Raw genomic sequence first — 14,301 nt, forward strand, 5'->3', positions numbered from 1 at the left:
CTTCAGTTGACGTCCATTTTGCACCTACATGTTTGTGTATCTGAAATTCCAGGCTTTAGCAGGGAGTAGCTGCAAACCTTCATAAAAGCTGTTGGTGCAAAGACATGAGGTGTTTGCACACACAGCCACTGCCATTCTAGCTGGATACTGTAGTTCTGCATCTTAAGTAGCAAGTGTTTTCCCATGATCTGCATGTTTTTAACCTGCCTGTAGGTCAACAAGGAGTGCGTCAGAGGGCTTTGGGCTGGGCAGCAGCAGGAACTGATTTTCTTACGCAATCGTAACCCGGAGAGAGGAAGCATCCAGAACAATAAACAGGTCTTGCGGAACTTAATTAATTCTTCATGTGATCAGCCACTGGGATATCCAATGTATGTTTCCCCTTTAACCACCTCGTACCTTGGGACACACAGCCAACTGAGGAACATTTGGGGGGGACCTGTCAGTTTGGACAACATTAAAAAGTGGTTCAAATCCAAATGGTTAAGGTAGGTGTTAAATTTTGGCTATGCCAATAGAGACCCTGTGGTCGTGGTTTCACTGTATTTTCTGTTAAAAGAGAGTAATTCTGTATTGTTATCTATAAGCAAAAAATGAATTGCAAATAACTGAAAATGTAACAAAATTGTACTGCAGATAGAGCAGAAAGAAAATTCATTAACTCATTCACGGCAAAGCTTTCTACACATTCAGCAAGATTCATTCAAATCACTTAGCACTACAGACATTTCCCTTTTTCCTTGGAATTTTACTGTTTATGCCTTCTAAATAAGGGTATCTTTTCTATAACTCTGACATGTCAGAACACGAGTAAATATGCTGGTGGGTTAAGCTCCAAAGCTTTGGCAGCATACATAATCATCCCCTAGTCATTGTTCTTAACCAAAACACATCTGAAAACATACTTGCTATCAAGCAAAACTGCCTGACTTCCCCTAAGCATGCATGATCAGTACCTGCCACATTGTTCCTACATGCACTTTTGGTACAGCAGTAACTCCCTTGTCTCATTCCCTCCACCTGCCCTATTGCCACTGGAGCTGAGGAAAGGCAGAGCACCACGGAAAGACTATGGGAGCCAGCTTGCATGCTAAGACCTGTGTTAAAATGTCAAGATTAAATCTCATGTCTTCCCATGCTAGTTTCCCACCCAGCTCATCCCTTCAAGCTCCCTCCAGCCCATTTCTCTTTGCTACTTGGTTACTTCATGCAGAAGTTGATCTTTAGAGACCACTGTAACATTAGGTAAAGAACCCTAAGGTCTTGCAGCATCCCAAAGCCACTTAGCACAGACAAGGAAAGATCTGGTTTGTGTCATATACAATTTTGTTCCAAGTAAGCTTACTATATCATCTTTGTCATCTCATAAAATGCCAGAAGACTGCACTGGCGTAAGAGAGAACAATTACACATTTTTGAGGGCACCTAACACTGGTGACAAATTTTCACGTGTAACAAGTGGCTGACCATGCGTGTGTTCCTGCAAACAGAATGCGGAAGGACTGCCATGCAGCAGCTCACCACGAGAGAGGTAACGTTGAAGAGGTGGACAGTGGAGGGGGGTCTTCATCTGGCAACCATTCCACAGGCAATTCAAGCCAGAGCAGTAGCTCGCAGCCCACAAGAGATGGAACCCCTCAGCTACAAGCTTCATCTCAAGAGGTGCACCAGCGGGCAGGTATGTGTGCAGTCTACTTGACTTTTTCTATATCTTTCTCCTGAGGGGCTGCATAGGCAGATGTCTCAGGGGCATGCTCAAATCCAGTGGAAAACTAATTTCAGTAAGAGAGCACTTTTGTCATGGTTCGAGATTGTAGCTCAGACTACCACAACTTTGTCTTTTCTGATGACCAAGAACATGTAGGAGATGGCTTCCTGATACTGTTCCAGGTATTTACTGGGACAGTGTAAGATAACTGTGATTCACCAAAGCTTCCCGTCAAAAGTCCATTATGTATAATTTTTGGACTAGCAGGTGCCATTAAGAATGCCAGAAAGAGAAATGCAGATGGGAGAGACTGTACATGAGAGATGCAGGGAACCCTCATCACAGTGAACCTCTGCTTACCGTTGGCTGGGAATAGCAGAATGAAAGTATACAACAATCTTAATTATCTTGGAAGGACCATGACAATTTATTTGAGGAATTGGTTTGGCTGTTCATCAGCACATGCAGAGAACAAACAAATGGAAAATAGCTTCTTATGTCTGTACAGCAGTTACCAAGAGAAAATTAAATGCTGCCAATGATTCTGTCAATGAACAGCTGAGCCCTTCTCAAATTATGGATTCAAAAGTACTTCAGACATATTCACAGGGTAGAACTACTGGCCTTGACATTGCACATATATGTTGAGTAGTAAGGATAAGGAATTGGTTGGACTGTCACATCCAGAGGGTAGTAGTCAATGGCTCACAGTCCCAATGGGCATCAGTGACCAGTGGTGTCCCTTAGGGGTCCGTACTGGGACCAGTGTTATTTAATATCTTTATTAATGACACAGACAAAGAGATTGAGTGCACCCTCAGCAAATCTGCAGGTGACACCAAGCTGATTGGTGTGGTTGATGCACCTGAGGGACGAGATGCCATCCAGAGGGACCTGGACAAGCTTGAGAAGTGGGCCCATGGGAATCCCATGAGTTTTAACAAGACCAAGTGCAAGGTCCTGCATCTAGGTCAGAGGAACCCCTGGTATCAATATGGGCTGGGGGATGGACAGATCGAGAGTAGCCTGCAAAGAAGGATTTGGGGGTGCTGGTAGATGAGAGGCTGGACATGAGCCACCAATGTGCACTTGCAGCCCAGAAAGCCAATTATGTCCTGGGCTGCATCAAAAGGAACACAGCCAGAAGACTGAGGGAGGTGATTCTGCCCCTCTGCTCTGGTGAGACTTCACCTGGAGTGCTGCGTCCAGCTCCAGGGTCCCCAGTACAGAAAGGACATTGACCCTTTGCAGCAGGTTCACAGGAGGTCCACTAAGATGATCAGAGGGAGGGAGCACCTCTCCTGTGAGGAAAGGTGAAGAGAATTGGGTTTGTTTAGCCTGGAGGAAGGAAGGCTTCAGGGTGACCTAACTGTGGCCTTCCAGTACCTGAAGGAAGCCCACAAGAAAGATGGAGAGAGACTTTTTACAAGGGCATGTAGTGTGACAGGACAAGGGGGAATGGCTTTAAACAGAGTAGGTTTAGACTGGATATTAGGAAAAATAATCTTTACTGTGAGAGTGGTGAGGCACTGGAACAGGTTGCCCAGAGAAGTTGTGGATGTCCTACTCCTGGAAGTATTCAAGGCCAGAATGGGGCTTTCAGCAAACTGGTCTGGTGAGAGGTGTCTTTGTCCACAGCAGGGGATTTGGAACTTGACCATCTCTAAGGTCCCATCCAACTCAAGTCATTCTATGATTCTAAGTTTGGCAGTGAGTCACTCTGAGATCTACCACTGTGGGATCAGGACTTGTAATGTAAAGCCAATTAACTCTACCTTTCAACAAGTTTGTGGCAGTACTGTATAAATTAAAGCAGAGAACTAGAGGGGTATGACACTTCTTTGTCTCCCATTGGATTATTTTGACCTATCATTAAAGATAATGGACAGAAGTGGAAAAAATCTTACCCTGAATATAAATCATATTACAAGAATAAAATAACTGCTGCTTTTAATTGAGTCTAATGCTAGAGGAATCCCCATGTGCATACTCATAACTTGACACCACAATAATCAGAGTAGCAAACTTAATTGTGAAATAATGATCCTGAGCACAATAAAGTAAGTTAATTGTGAGTTGTCTAAAATAACATATTGGGTGCCCAGAAAACCACCATCAAGAGAGAAAGTCACACTTGCTTAAGAAAAGCAACCTGGTTTTGGGTAAAATGACGAAACGCACAACATATGAAAGGAAGTGGAAAATAGCAAATGCAAATCCGTATTCAATCCTGAGATACTGGTTACAGAGAATGAAAGAAGTTGGTTTTGGCTAGGACCATTAGGGACATAAAGATTAAAGTGAGTTTGTGGCTGCTTATTTTTAAAGAGTATTAAGAAGCAAAAGAAATCCTAACAGTGGTCTTGATCTGTCACTATATAGAAAAGTAGAGTTGCCAATCTGTAGAAATGAAAAAAAAAATTTCTGGTTTATATTGGGAAAAATGCAGATAATCAGTTTCTATGATCTGATCATTAAACAGTTCCATCCATCCTAACAGCTACAAAGAACATGAAATAGTGGCTATCAAAGCTTAATTGAGCAAATCCAAGTGACTAATTCAAGAAGGTTTTTAGGAGAGCTGGTTGAAAAATAAGGTGTATTCGATCTTCAGTAAGCATCAGGACACTAAGGCAATACCAGAGCACTGGGAAAGAACTTATGCTATGCCTGTTAAAAACCAGAATGACTAGGGTGATCTGCATAGTGCACGTCTGTCAGTCTGACTTTCGTCCAGGACAGTGTTGGGCTACCTCGCACAGTTCCAGTGCCCTAATTTAGTTTGGAAGCACTTCAAATAAGAGCCAAAAAATGATCAAAGATCTAGGAAATAAGTCCTGTAGTGAAAGATTCATTGCTTTCAAACAATTGGTATTGTAAGAGATGCCTTGATCATAGTCTGTAAGTACTTACCTGGGCAATGAAAGGTGAGCAGACTTGGATATAACAAAGCTAAACAAATTCAGATTTGAGATCAAGAGCACATTTTTAATACTGAGAGAGTAAATAAACAGTGAAACAAGTGACTAAGGATTAAGGTGAATTCTGCATGACTGGAGATACTGGATGCATTTTTAAAAATCACAGTAGTAATTAATAATACCACACAGGAATTAATTCCAGGAAGTTCTGTGGCCCATGCTATATAGGAAAGCAGACTAGATGATCACAGCAATTCTTTCTAGACTCATAATCTATGAATCAAGTGCATCTAATTTTTTTGTATTTCATATTTTGTTTTGCAGCCTGGTGCCACTGAGTCTGCAATATGCAATGAAAGCCCTTTATAAAAGTGCGACCAAAATCAGGAGCACTGGAAATGTGTGGGGTTCTCCCCCAAAGTGTCTTTATTTCATGATGCAGTTTATAAAACAGCCTTTGTTTTTCCTAAGTGTTTTCAAGGACAGGGTTATTTATGTGTAGATGCGGGTGGTCTCCTGTCCAATGCTGTAACCACTGCCTTTGGGATGAATATAGAATACTTTTGGAGAGGGGTCAGCTTGGCAGTTTAAATCACAAACAGATGTTGGGCCATGTTAGCCCCTGCACAAACTAACACACCGCAGCCCCTCTGTTCTTAATTCCAGTCTGTTCTTTTTATTTAAAAAAGGTAACATATTAAAATAACCTTCAGATGTAGAAACCAAAGCACTTAAACCAAACCCCAGGGTTTGAAGAACCTGAATCCCTGCGGAGACCAGCTGCCAGCATGGCAGCCAGGCCTGACCCCCATCACAGTGCACGGCCCCCCCCCCGTTGGTCACAGGTGAAGGGCAGAGGACACTGGCAATGTGGTACACAGGAGCCATAGGATCATAGAATATCTGGAGTTGGAAGTGATCCACAAGGACTATCAAAGTCCAGCTCCTGGCTCTGCACAGGACCACCCCAAGAATCACATCATGTGCCTGAAAGCATTGTCCAGGCACTTCCAAGAGCCATGTGCATCTGTCCCATCGCTCTCAAGCAGAGATCTTGGGGCTCTTATTACAGAGAACGCTGCTTTCCATGCCATCTTAGGAAAATTACTATTTTATTGGTTGCAGTATAAAAGTAGAACTAAAGATACATTGTAAATGAGGTGTGAAAGTGTTCAATATTTGCCAAACCAACTAGGTTTTAGTCCAGCTAAAGAGCTCCAGTTATGTGTAGCCCAGCTCTGCTTATCTGACTCCGTGCCAAGTTACCTAAATTCTCTTTGCTTCAGCATCTGAAAAATGGGGATAACGATACCAGCCTCTGGAAAGGAGGTCTGTGGAAGTAAAACAGCGTATTTCAGCTATATGCTGTAAATAGCTTGGATATGAAATTCTGCATTGCTGAACCTGTACGAATTCAGCCGTCATGTTTCTAGAAGATAGTGTGAGATTTATATTCCTTTATGCCAGTAAAAATTCAGTGTTTGGAGCAGTTCGAGTATTGGGGAAAACCAAAGCAAAAAAAAAATATTATCAACAGCCTGGAAATGCCTGCCAGAAAAACTTGTTTCTGTGTTGATGGCTCTCAATAGATCTTCTGGCATCAACTCCCTACCCCACAACTATAGCTAGGAAACCAAAATGCCAGCTTCTGTTAATGTTTGGAGTTTTCTGGAAAACAAAAAAGCCAAGCAGGCTTGGCAAATACCCTTGACGGGGTATTTGCTGTGTAAGCCTGGGTTAGAGCCTGTCTGCAGAAACAGTAAACTCTTCTGGGGCCTGTAGCACATGCCAGCCCGCTGCCTGCCATTTGCAGAACACCTGGGTACAGGCAGGTATCTGGTGGGTTCACTGGCCAGTATGTTATGATTTTTCATTCTATGGCTATTTAAATATGCTAGCATAAGAAATGCAGAAATTATTTGCCTGAATGTCAGTTGATATAAATGTTAACTATGGGGATGTATATGCACAGGAAGAATTTGTCTAGGCCTGTCAGAATAGCATAGCTAATCTACTCTCTATCCAGTAGTGGTTGCATTGAGATGCTTCACGGAATGGGACAAGAGTCTTATGTGGGTCTCATTCAGACCTCCAATAGTCTACCCTAACTAGAAGCATTCATGTCTTTTCAATCTGTGGTGCACTGTAAATATCTCTCTTGGAACTCAGATAGAGTCTTAAAAACTGTCTTATGGCTTGAATGCTGTATTCTTCCACTTGGTTGAATTCTCAAATTCTCTCTCCCCATATGCAGGAATAATTCTTTTTAATGCAGCATTGTTTTAATTTTTTTGTTTTATTGTTGCATTTAATTACACCAAGCCATTTAAGGTAGATATTCAGCATTAGTGTGGTTGTCAAAAGGGAGCAGGTACAGCAAAGCTATGCATAATCATTCACTGGGCTTATTAAAATGTATGTGGCAGAATAGGTGTGAGCCTGTCATTAGAGTACTTTCCCTGGGGTCTTTTCTCATTTCCCTCTCTTTTGACGCAGTACAGAACCACTACGGCTATTCTGACCAAAACTCTGAACCCCTGTAGTGGAAAACACAAAGATTCATAGATTTGGCAGTATGTTACTCCTGTTATTCTTGAGATTCTTATGCTGGTAAACTACTGGTAATATGCCAACAGTAATATGTACACATGGGACACTGTCAATAGCATGGAGTTCATCAGAATGCCACTTACTTAACTATATTAATCTTTCTTTTACAGGCAGGAGAAAACCCAGGAGTCAGTCTGTCCAGGCACACGCTGCTTTAAACCAAAGGCCCCCAGCTTCAAGTCACTCTGGACCAATTGTAGAAAGCCGCCAGCCTTTCATCCAAACATCTACATCTGCTCACGAAATTGCCCAAAGGCTTTCTAGTAGTCAGCTGTCATTCCACAATTCAGCAACATCTGTGTTTTCCCAGTCCCCTGCTGTTCCTGTTGCTGGCCAGCTGACTGTGCAGGACCGAGCAGCAGCAATGCTCAGGTCCAGTCTGGCCTCTTCCACCAGCTCAACTCTCAGCCTGCTGTTCGGCAAGAGAAGTTTTTCAAGTGCTTTGGTGATTTCTGGGCTCTCAGCTGCAGATGGAGGTAACACCAGTGACACCCAGTCATCCAGCAGTATGAATATTGCCATGGGTCCTTCTGCTAGAGCAGCAAGTCAGGCAGCTCGGGTAAGGCTGAAGCCAAAACAGCAGCCCTAAGCGTGAGCTCCTGTACTGCTCTGCCATCCTGTTCTTCAACTGTCCTCACCACTATTTGGTTTCTTCCTTCTCACTGGTCAGAAAATAGTTTTTTCCAAAACAATGCCAGGATTTTGGTATTTGTTTTGGATTTTGCTGCATCACAATGAAAATGAGACTGTTTAATATTAGTGTGTGTATATATATGAGAGTGAGCGTATTTGTAAGTAAATGACAGGTTGGCTGTTACTCACACACCTGAAATTGCAAACTGCGGCAAAGTCCCTTTCTTTCACTCAAACCAGGGACTTAAATCTCCATGTTCTGCAGCCCAAGTGCTGAGTACCATCATAAGCAGACTAAATAGCTCCTTCCTTTCCTGCTTATGCAGGAATTAAAATTATTTGTAGGAAGAACAACGGTTCCCCCTGAACACGACACTTGTTCTTGTCCCCCTCTCTGACCAGAAATTCAATCCAGGACCTGAAACCTTGTTGCTGAAAGGAATTATGTAGGAACTATTTACCAAAGGAAACCTGCATGCCCTGTGATTAAACAGTACACACAAAGAACTTCCAGACTTCTTCCCAGTAGGCTCCCAGTTTGATTCCCATCTTCCCTGGAAAATTCAGTGCACATAGTAGTTATTATCCTTTTACTGTCTATGTACGTATATTCATTTAACTTTGGCTGACATCAGTTGCTGCCCTGAACTTTGAAAATTTGACCTGAGCACCAGAGAGCAGAAACGTGAGAAGATGAGCTAGAGAATGAAGGGTGACTGTGACTAGACAACACAATTAGACACTCACATTTGGCCTATCAAAATGAAAACCAAACTGGTAAAAGGGAAGACTGTGGATATCCAAGTCCAACTCACTTTTCCGTTACTATCATTCTGAACTGTGTATAACTTCCCTAGTTTCCAAATAATTCTCCAAACCTCAAGTGAAAAAAGCTCCTTAGCCTGTGTGTACTTTGCTCTCAACCCAAAAATACCATGTATGGTACAGTTCCCTAGAGTTTTTCCATGAACTTCTACAGGAGTTGACTAACATCACTCATCTGGGTCCCATCCTGCTTTGTTACTGTAATAAGCATTAATAGTATTTCTACACGTGCAGCTGAACATATCAAATGACAAGGCATAATTCTGGCTCTCAAGAGTTTATGACCTAATTTGCAAGAACTCAGCCAAGTCTGCAATACTAAGTATTAATTGTAGGATTCACCTTATCTTACTTTAAGCCATCTAAAATTTGGGAATGAAGTCTCACTAGATTGTTGTTGAGGCTTCTGTATTCAATGGAGAGGCCAATCCACTTCATCCTTAAGAGCTATTAGGAACAAATTTTCCCCTGGGAGACTCATATCTCCCTGCCAACCACTGGCAGCCTAAATGACACACTAAGGTTACACGGCTAAATTTAGATGAGGTGAATCCTGGCCAGAGTAACTGCTCAGAGTCCAGGTGCCTGTTTGATTCAAAGCAGTAATGAGGAAGTGTTTTATTTAAATGTTAGCACAGCACAGTTCTAGAATGCTTTTATACCAATGGACTCCTTACAGTGGGGTGGCACTGTGCTTAACGTTTTCAGGCTGATAATTGCATTCAAGTTTTGATGAAAAGGTTTGTTTGTAAGTTGGATTTAAAATTTGGTGTATAAAGCAAGCCCCAGAGCAACCCAATTTAACAACTTAGAAGTCAGCCCTGCTTGGAGCAGCAGTTTGGACTGGATGACCTCCAGAAGTCCTTTTCAATCCAAATTATTTTACAGCTCTCTATACACGTACATCTGTGGTACTAAACCTCTAGCTCCTGGTCTGCTTTTCCTTCCAAATTTATGCGTTACACAAAGTGTGACAAGTACCTCTTCAGAAGTCCCTTGTGAATAATGCATGTTAAGAATCCCATGGAGTTTCACAGAATGACATTCCTACATCAATTTTTAACTTTTTTTTTCACCTGTCACTTCAAAAAATAGCTGAAGTGTTACTTAGAAATTTCCTAAACTAGTTGATTTTTTCTTTCTTTCTTCCCAGCAACACGCTGAGACCTGTGAAGCAACCGATGCTGCAGAACCCAGACCACAGCGAGAGGCAGGTCCGGTCCATGCCGTATTCATGAGTCGGAACCTGGAGTGCAGAAGGGCCAGCCAAGAAGATATGGCTCTGGAAGACACTGCTTCTCAGCAAAGCCTGTCTGAGGAGCAGTAGGGAGCATTCCTAGCAGAAGGGCCATGCGCTTCTTAGGATTAAATAAAGACAGAGTTAGGTCAGGAAGCTGCACACGGGTTTAGGTTCTCTCAAATGTAATAAGCAACCTTCAAATGTTTATTTTTCTAACTTCTACACAAGAATACTACGGGGCAGATGCTCTTCAGCTAATGGCCTTCGCATGGGTAGGGTTGGAAGATATCCTAAAAAACACACAGTGCCACTTCATCTCAGGTTCTTGTAAATCCTAGAACAATGAATACAACCAGTTTAACGTTCCTTCCCCTGGAACGGTTAGAATCACAAATGAATACAGTAGGAAATATTAATACAACTCAGTGAAAAGCACACAAGACATCTCTTTCCTGTCATAACTAAACAGCTGATTGCATGCAAACTAACTGAAATTTGATATGTAACATATAGCAAAAGGCAACTATGAACAGAAGCAAGGAATACAGAAAAGGACAGTATAAAGTGCTGTAACATTAGAGCTAAATCTGATTTTTTTTTCCAACAGCAAGTCTCTTATTTTTCTTTAACATGTTATGCAGGTGCTAATGATGAATAGCAACATAGCATCACAGACGTATATACTGCATGCAGCCATACTGAAATACTGTGTGAACGAGCCATGCTACACAGATTAACAAAAGTCAAGTGTAAGAAAAGAAAGTATCCAGTGCATGGAAAGTCTTCAAAGCATATGGTGCACCTTATTTGCAAAGCAGCTTTGCATAAATTAGGTATTATCTCGTGTTCCTGTTTGATTTACAGCAGTGTTTCTCAAATTCCAAGCAACAGTACCCTTAGGAGTTGTAAAAGGGCCCAGGGGAATCCTTGAGGAGGACAGGAAAGTGCAAAGCAGGCTGTAATTATTGTCTGAAAGTGTTTGTGTTAGGAAGGGAACAGTTAAATGCCTTTAATTGCTGGACACAGCTCAGTGTCCATAAACACTTGTAGCCAGTAATTACAGAACCTTCTCATTTCCCTGCCCCATAGAAACTGAGCTGCTGCCAATTTTATAGGGCCATAAAGACAGATGATGCAAAAAGGAAGGCCACGCTTTCACAAGGTTTGAGAAACACTGATTTACAGGAATGCATGACTACTTTGGAAGGCAAAACGCTACAACAAATCCTTACTGTACTACAGAGTCTAAACACACACGGGTGTGTTCTCTTTTTTTTTTTTAATTAAAAAAAATTGCAGCTATCAGCATCTTGCTGTTCCTTTTTACTGTAACTACCATAGATTGTTTCTAAATCTCAACACGACGTGCAGCCAGGCTGTCTTGTCCCAATTAACAAGAACGACTCAACAAGAGATGCTGTAGCTAAGTCTCATTACTGTTAGGCAATACTCAGTTGCATTCTGATCTTCCTACTGTGCCACACTTGAGATCTGAGTAGTAGAACTAAATAACACCAAGTGAAAATAAAATGATTCAAGTACGTTTTGTGTGACAGCAGTTTTTGGGTCTTCTTTTCCATTTGGAATTGTTTACACTCGCTTTCTGCCTTACAAAATTAAGAAATCTGTTGTTTTTATTTCACTTCGGATCTTGGTGAATTGATTATTTATAAAGGTCAACACAACCTAGGAAAAATTCTGCCCATGTTCACAAGGGCAAAAGCAGAGTATTCATGTACAGCCCTCTGAGACACATGGTCATCAGTGCAGTTCAGGTCCTACTACTGTCTCCTCTAGCGTCCAGATGTGATGTTGAAGAGGAAATTGAATTCAGCTGCTCCCTTCTGACCACTTTGGCAGATAATGACTCTTGTCCCACCACCCTGTTCATTAAGTGCTTCATTACAAATGAAGGCTGGATGTTGTGGAGGGTCTTACTAACGGCCACCAGCCCATTTCTGCCTTGGGGGCTTTTGCATGGCAGTCCACAGGACAAACCATCACAGCTTTGTCTTCCTGCATGGACGCAGGGCAAACAGGGGGCTGTGGAAAGCAGTAAGAACTCTCCCATATTCACTTAGCCTCACTTAGGCTTCCAATTTTCACATCTTTAAATTTGAATTAATTTCCATCAAAAATAAGTAATTCCATTAGTCCCAATCAATCTAAACTAGTCTGTGTATCCAACTCAAGCATACTAAACCAGATCAGGAAATGGGTGCAGAAATCCTTTCAATAGCAAGCCACTGTATCTGCTTCGCACGGATTGAGGCCCAGTGACACCACCTTTCCCCCTGCACCACAACTTCTGCAAGACTACCATCACCATGGCCTCTGGTACTGTGCATCCTAAAATATTGCTGCTGCCTCACAGTTCCTGACTTAGTTCAAGCCACTGGCCCCTGGAGCATAGCTCCTTGGGGACAGCAGTGTGCCATGAAGTCCAGCCTCCTGCTGCACAGGGTGGCTGCCACAAAAGGCAGGTTGCAACTCATTTGCTGAGGCACAGTGTGCAAGCAGGGCAAAGGAGGAGTCAAGGTAAGATTCAAAAATTTTGTAGCCATGTCCTACAGAGTTTTTATTTTGCATTACAGTTGTTATTTTAGCTTAGTGGGTTGAAAAAACCCAAGAGTGACTGCTAACAAGCATAGCAAAGACAGAAAAAAAAAATTAAAATGAGCGCAACTTTCCCACATTCCATTTCTCCATATTTTTGGAGACAGTCTGCTCTTATATTAATAAGACTACTGCTATATGCAGTGGTTATAAATATGAGCCAATCCTACTGAATAATCAGACATGATGGTTAGAAATAAAACCTGCAACTAGGTATGAGGCTGTATTGATTAAACATATATTGGGCCTCCTCCATTTTTGCATGAGGTAGAGATACACCCAGTTACTCTGCACATGACAGAAAATGCATGTAAGGCTCTGATGAACACAAAGCTAACAAATAGGAACCTAACCTGTACACAAGACCTAATTTCAACAGTGAGCTGCTCCGAACAGCTGTTGCATAGCACCAAAAGGCACCGAGTCCATAGGAATACTGTTCTCAGCACCAATGCCTACATACACATAAAGGTTTTGAGTCATATCTTTATTCCTGAAAGACCTAAGCAGCTTGATACTTAACTTCACACTCCAGGTGCCTCAGAGTTGCAAGAATGGAGGCAACTGTGACACCTCAGGACCCCACTTGTTGGTAAGTTTTGGCCTCTGAATGAAAAGCAAAGGTAACTTTCACTGCTTTTATGTTATCTTCAACACTGCTGATGGGTTTCACAATGCAAAACACTGTTAAAACTTTGGCCCTGAAGTTGCTCAGGCTTAACACTTTGCCTGCACGGCTGATCTCTTACTACAGCTGGGATGCAGGAAGGAGGGCAACCACCAACACATAAGGAGTTCCATCAGAGTTTTTTGAGTCAGGTGCTATGCTTGATTTTTCCAGAGGTGCAGAGGCCACTTAGTTCATTCAGCCAGCCCAGAACATTCTTGTTTCTACAACATGAAAATGGTGACATTCCCATCTCGTTAGCAAGCTGAATGCATCCTTTGAGGAAATCAAGTACTCAATCCACAACAGCATTTGGTACATGCAGTTCTTTCATAGAAATGTCAGAAGGGATGAAGAGATGCCTCTCCCCAGTTTAACCTCAGATAACATCACCATTGTTGAAAAGAAACACTGGGAACTATTTTATCCACACTAGTTCAGCAGGGCCCTCCCAACCAGAGAGGAACACTGACAGTACAGCAGGTTACAGGAAGGAGGCTAATGAGCATATGGTAAAACAAGCAGAAACACGGTACTTCAGCCCTTGCACTAAACATGGGATACTTACCTCCCTCCCAGTTTTTTTTCCTAAATTTTCCATTCCCTAACAGGCTCTTGTTTACATCCTACAGTAAAAGCCAGGTGCTACACTCCTAATGGTGAAACATGGCCTGAAGATCTGGTAAAATGACTTTCAGTAACTTTTTACCAAAGCCAACCACAGGCTGCTGAACTGTTCACATCCACCGGGTAAACTGGCAAGCTCCGCCTGGCCTTCAGCCCGGCTGTTCGCCACCACAGCAAGCAAGCAGGAACCAGTGAGGGCCATAGTCTACAAAGTCCATTCCTGTTCATCCAAAAATAAAAGCCAGAGGTCCTGGCTGTTCCCTCCATTTTGTCATGCAAACTTCTCTGTGAGGAACTGAAGTTCTCGTTGCAAAGTCTCACCTCATTCCCACAGGCAGAAAATCTTGGTGTTTAAGACAAATCTCAACAAAAAGGACTTATCAGTGTGAGTCTTTTCCCCTCGACATGATGACCAGATACTCTCAATATCTATGAATGACATTCTTACACTATT

At 42.3% G+C, this 14,301-nt stretch overlaps 1 protein-coding gene and 1 long non-coding RNA gene across 2 annotated transcripts in view; one reads left to right on the forward strand and one right to left on the reverse strand.

Moving 5' to 3' along the window:
• Window positions 1-11,478, forward strand: part of PCNX2 (pecanex 2) — a 153,575-nt gene extending 142,097 nt beyond the window's left edge. The window contains 4 exon segments of the mRNA XM_032682450.1: window positions 214-488; window positions 1,491-1,678; window positions 7,350-7,798; window positions 9,851-11,478. Of these exon segments, the coding sequence (XP_032538341.1) occupies window positions 214-488; window positions 1,491-1,678; window positions 7,350-7,798; window positions 9,851-10,024 (1,086 nt within the window). The 3' untranslated portion in view covers window positions 10,025-11,478.
• LOC116784165 lies at window positions 83-13,517 on the reverse strand. Its single transcript, XR_004355984.1, has 3 exons — window positions 13,341-13,517; window positions 9,040-9,044; window positions 83-207 (listed from the first exon to the last, which is right to left on the reverse strand). It is a non-coding gene; the product is annotated as an uncharacterized LOC116784165 (long non-coding RNA).
• Window positions 13,518-14,301: the final 784 nt, after the last annotated feature.

Source organism: Chiroxiphia lanceolata, chromosome 3 (assembly GCF_009829145.1).
Source record: "Chiroxiphia lanceolata isolate bChiLan1 chromosome 3, bChiLan1.pri, whole genome shotgun sequence".
Taxonomy (NCBI): Eukaryota; Metazoa; Chordata; class Aves; order Passeriformes; family Pipridae; genus Chiroxiphia; species Chiroxiphia lanceolata.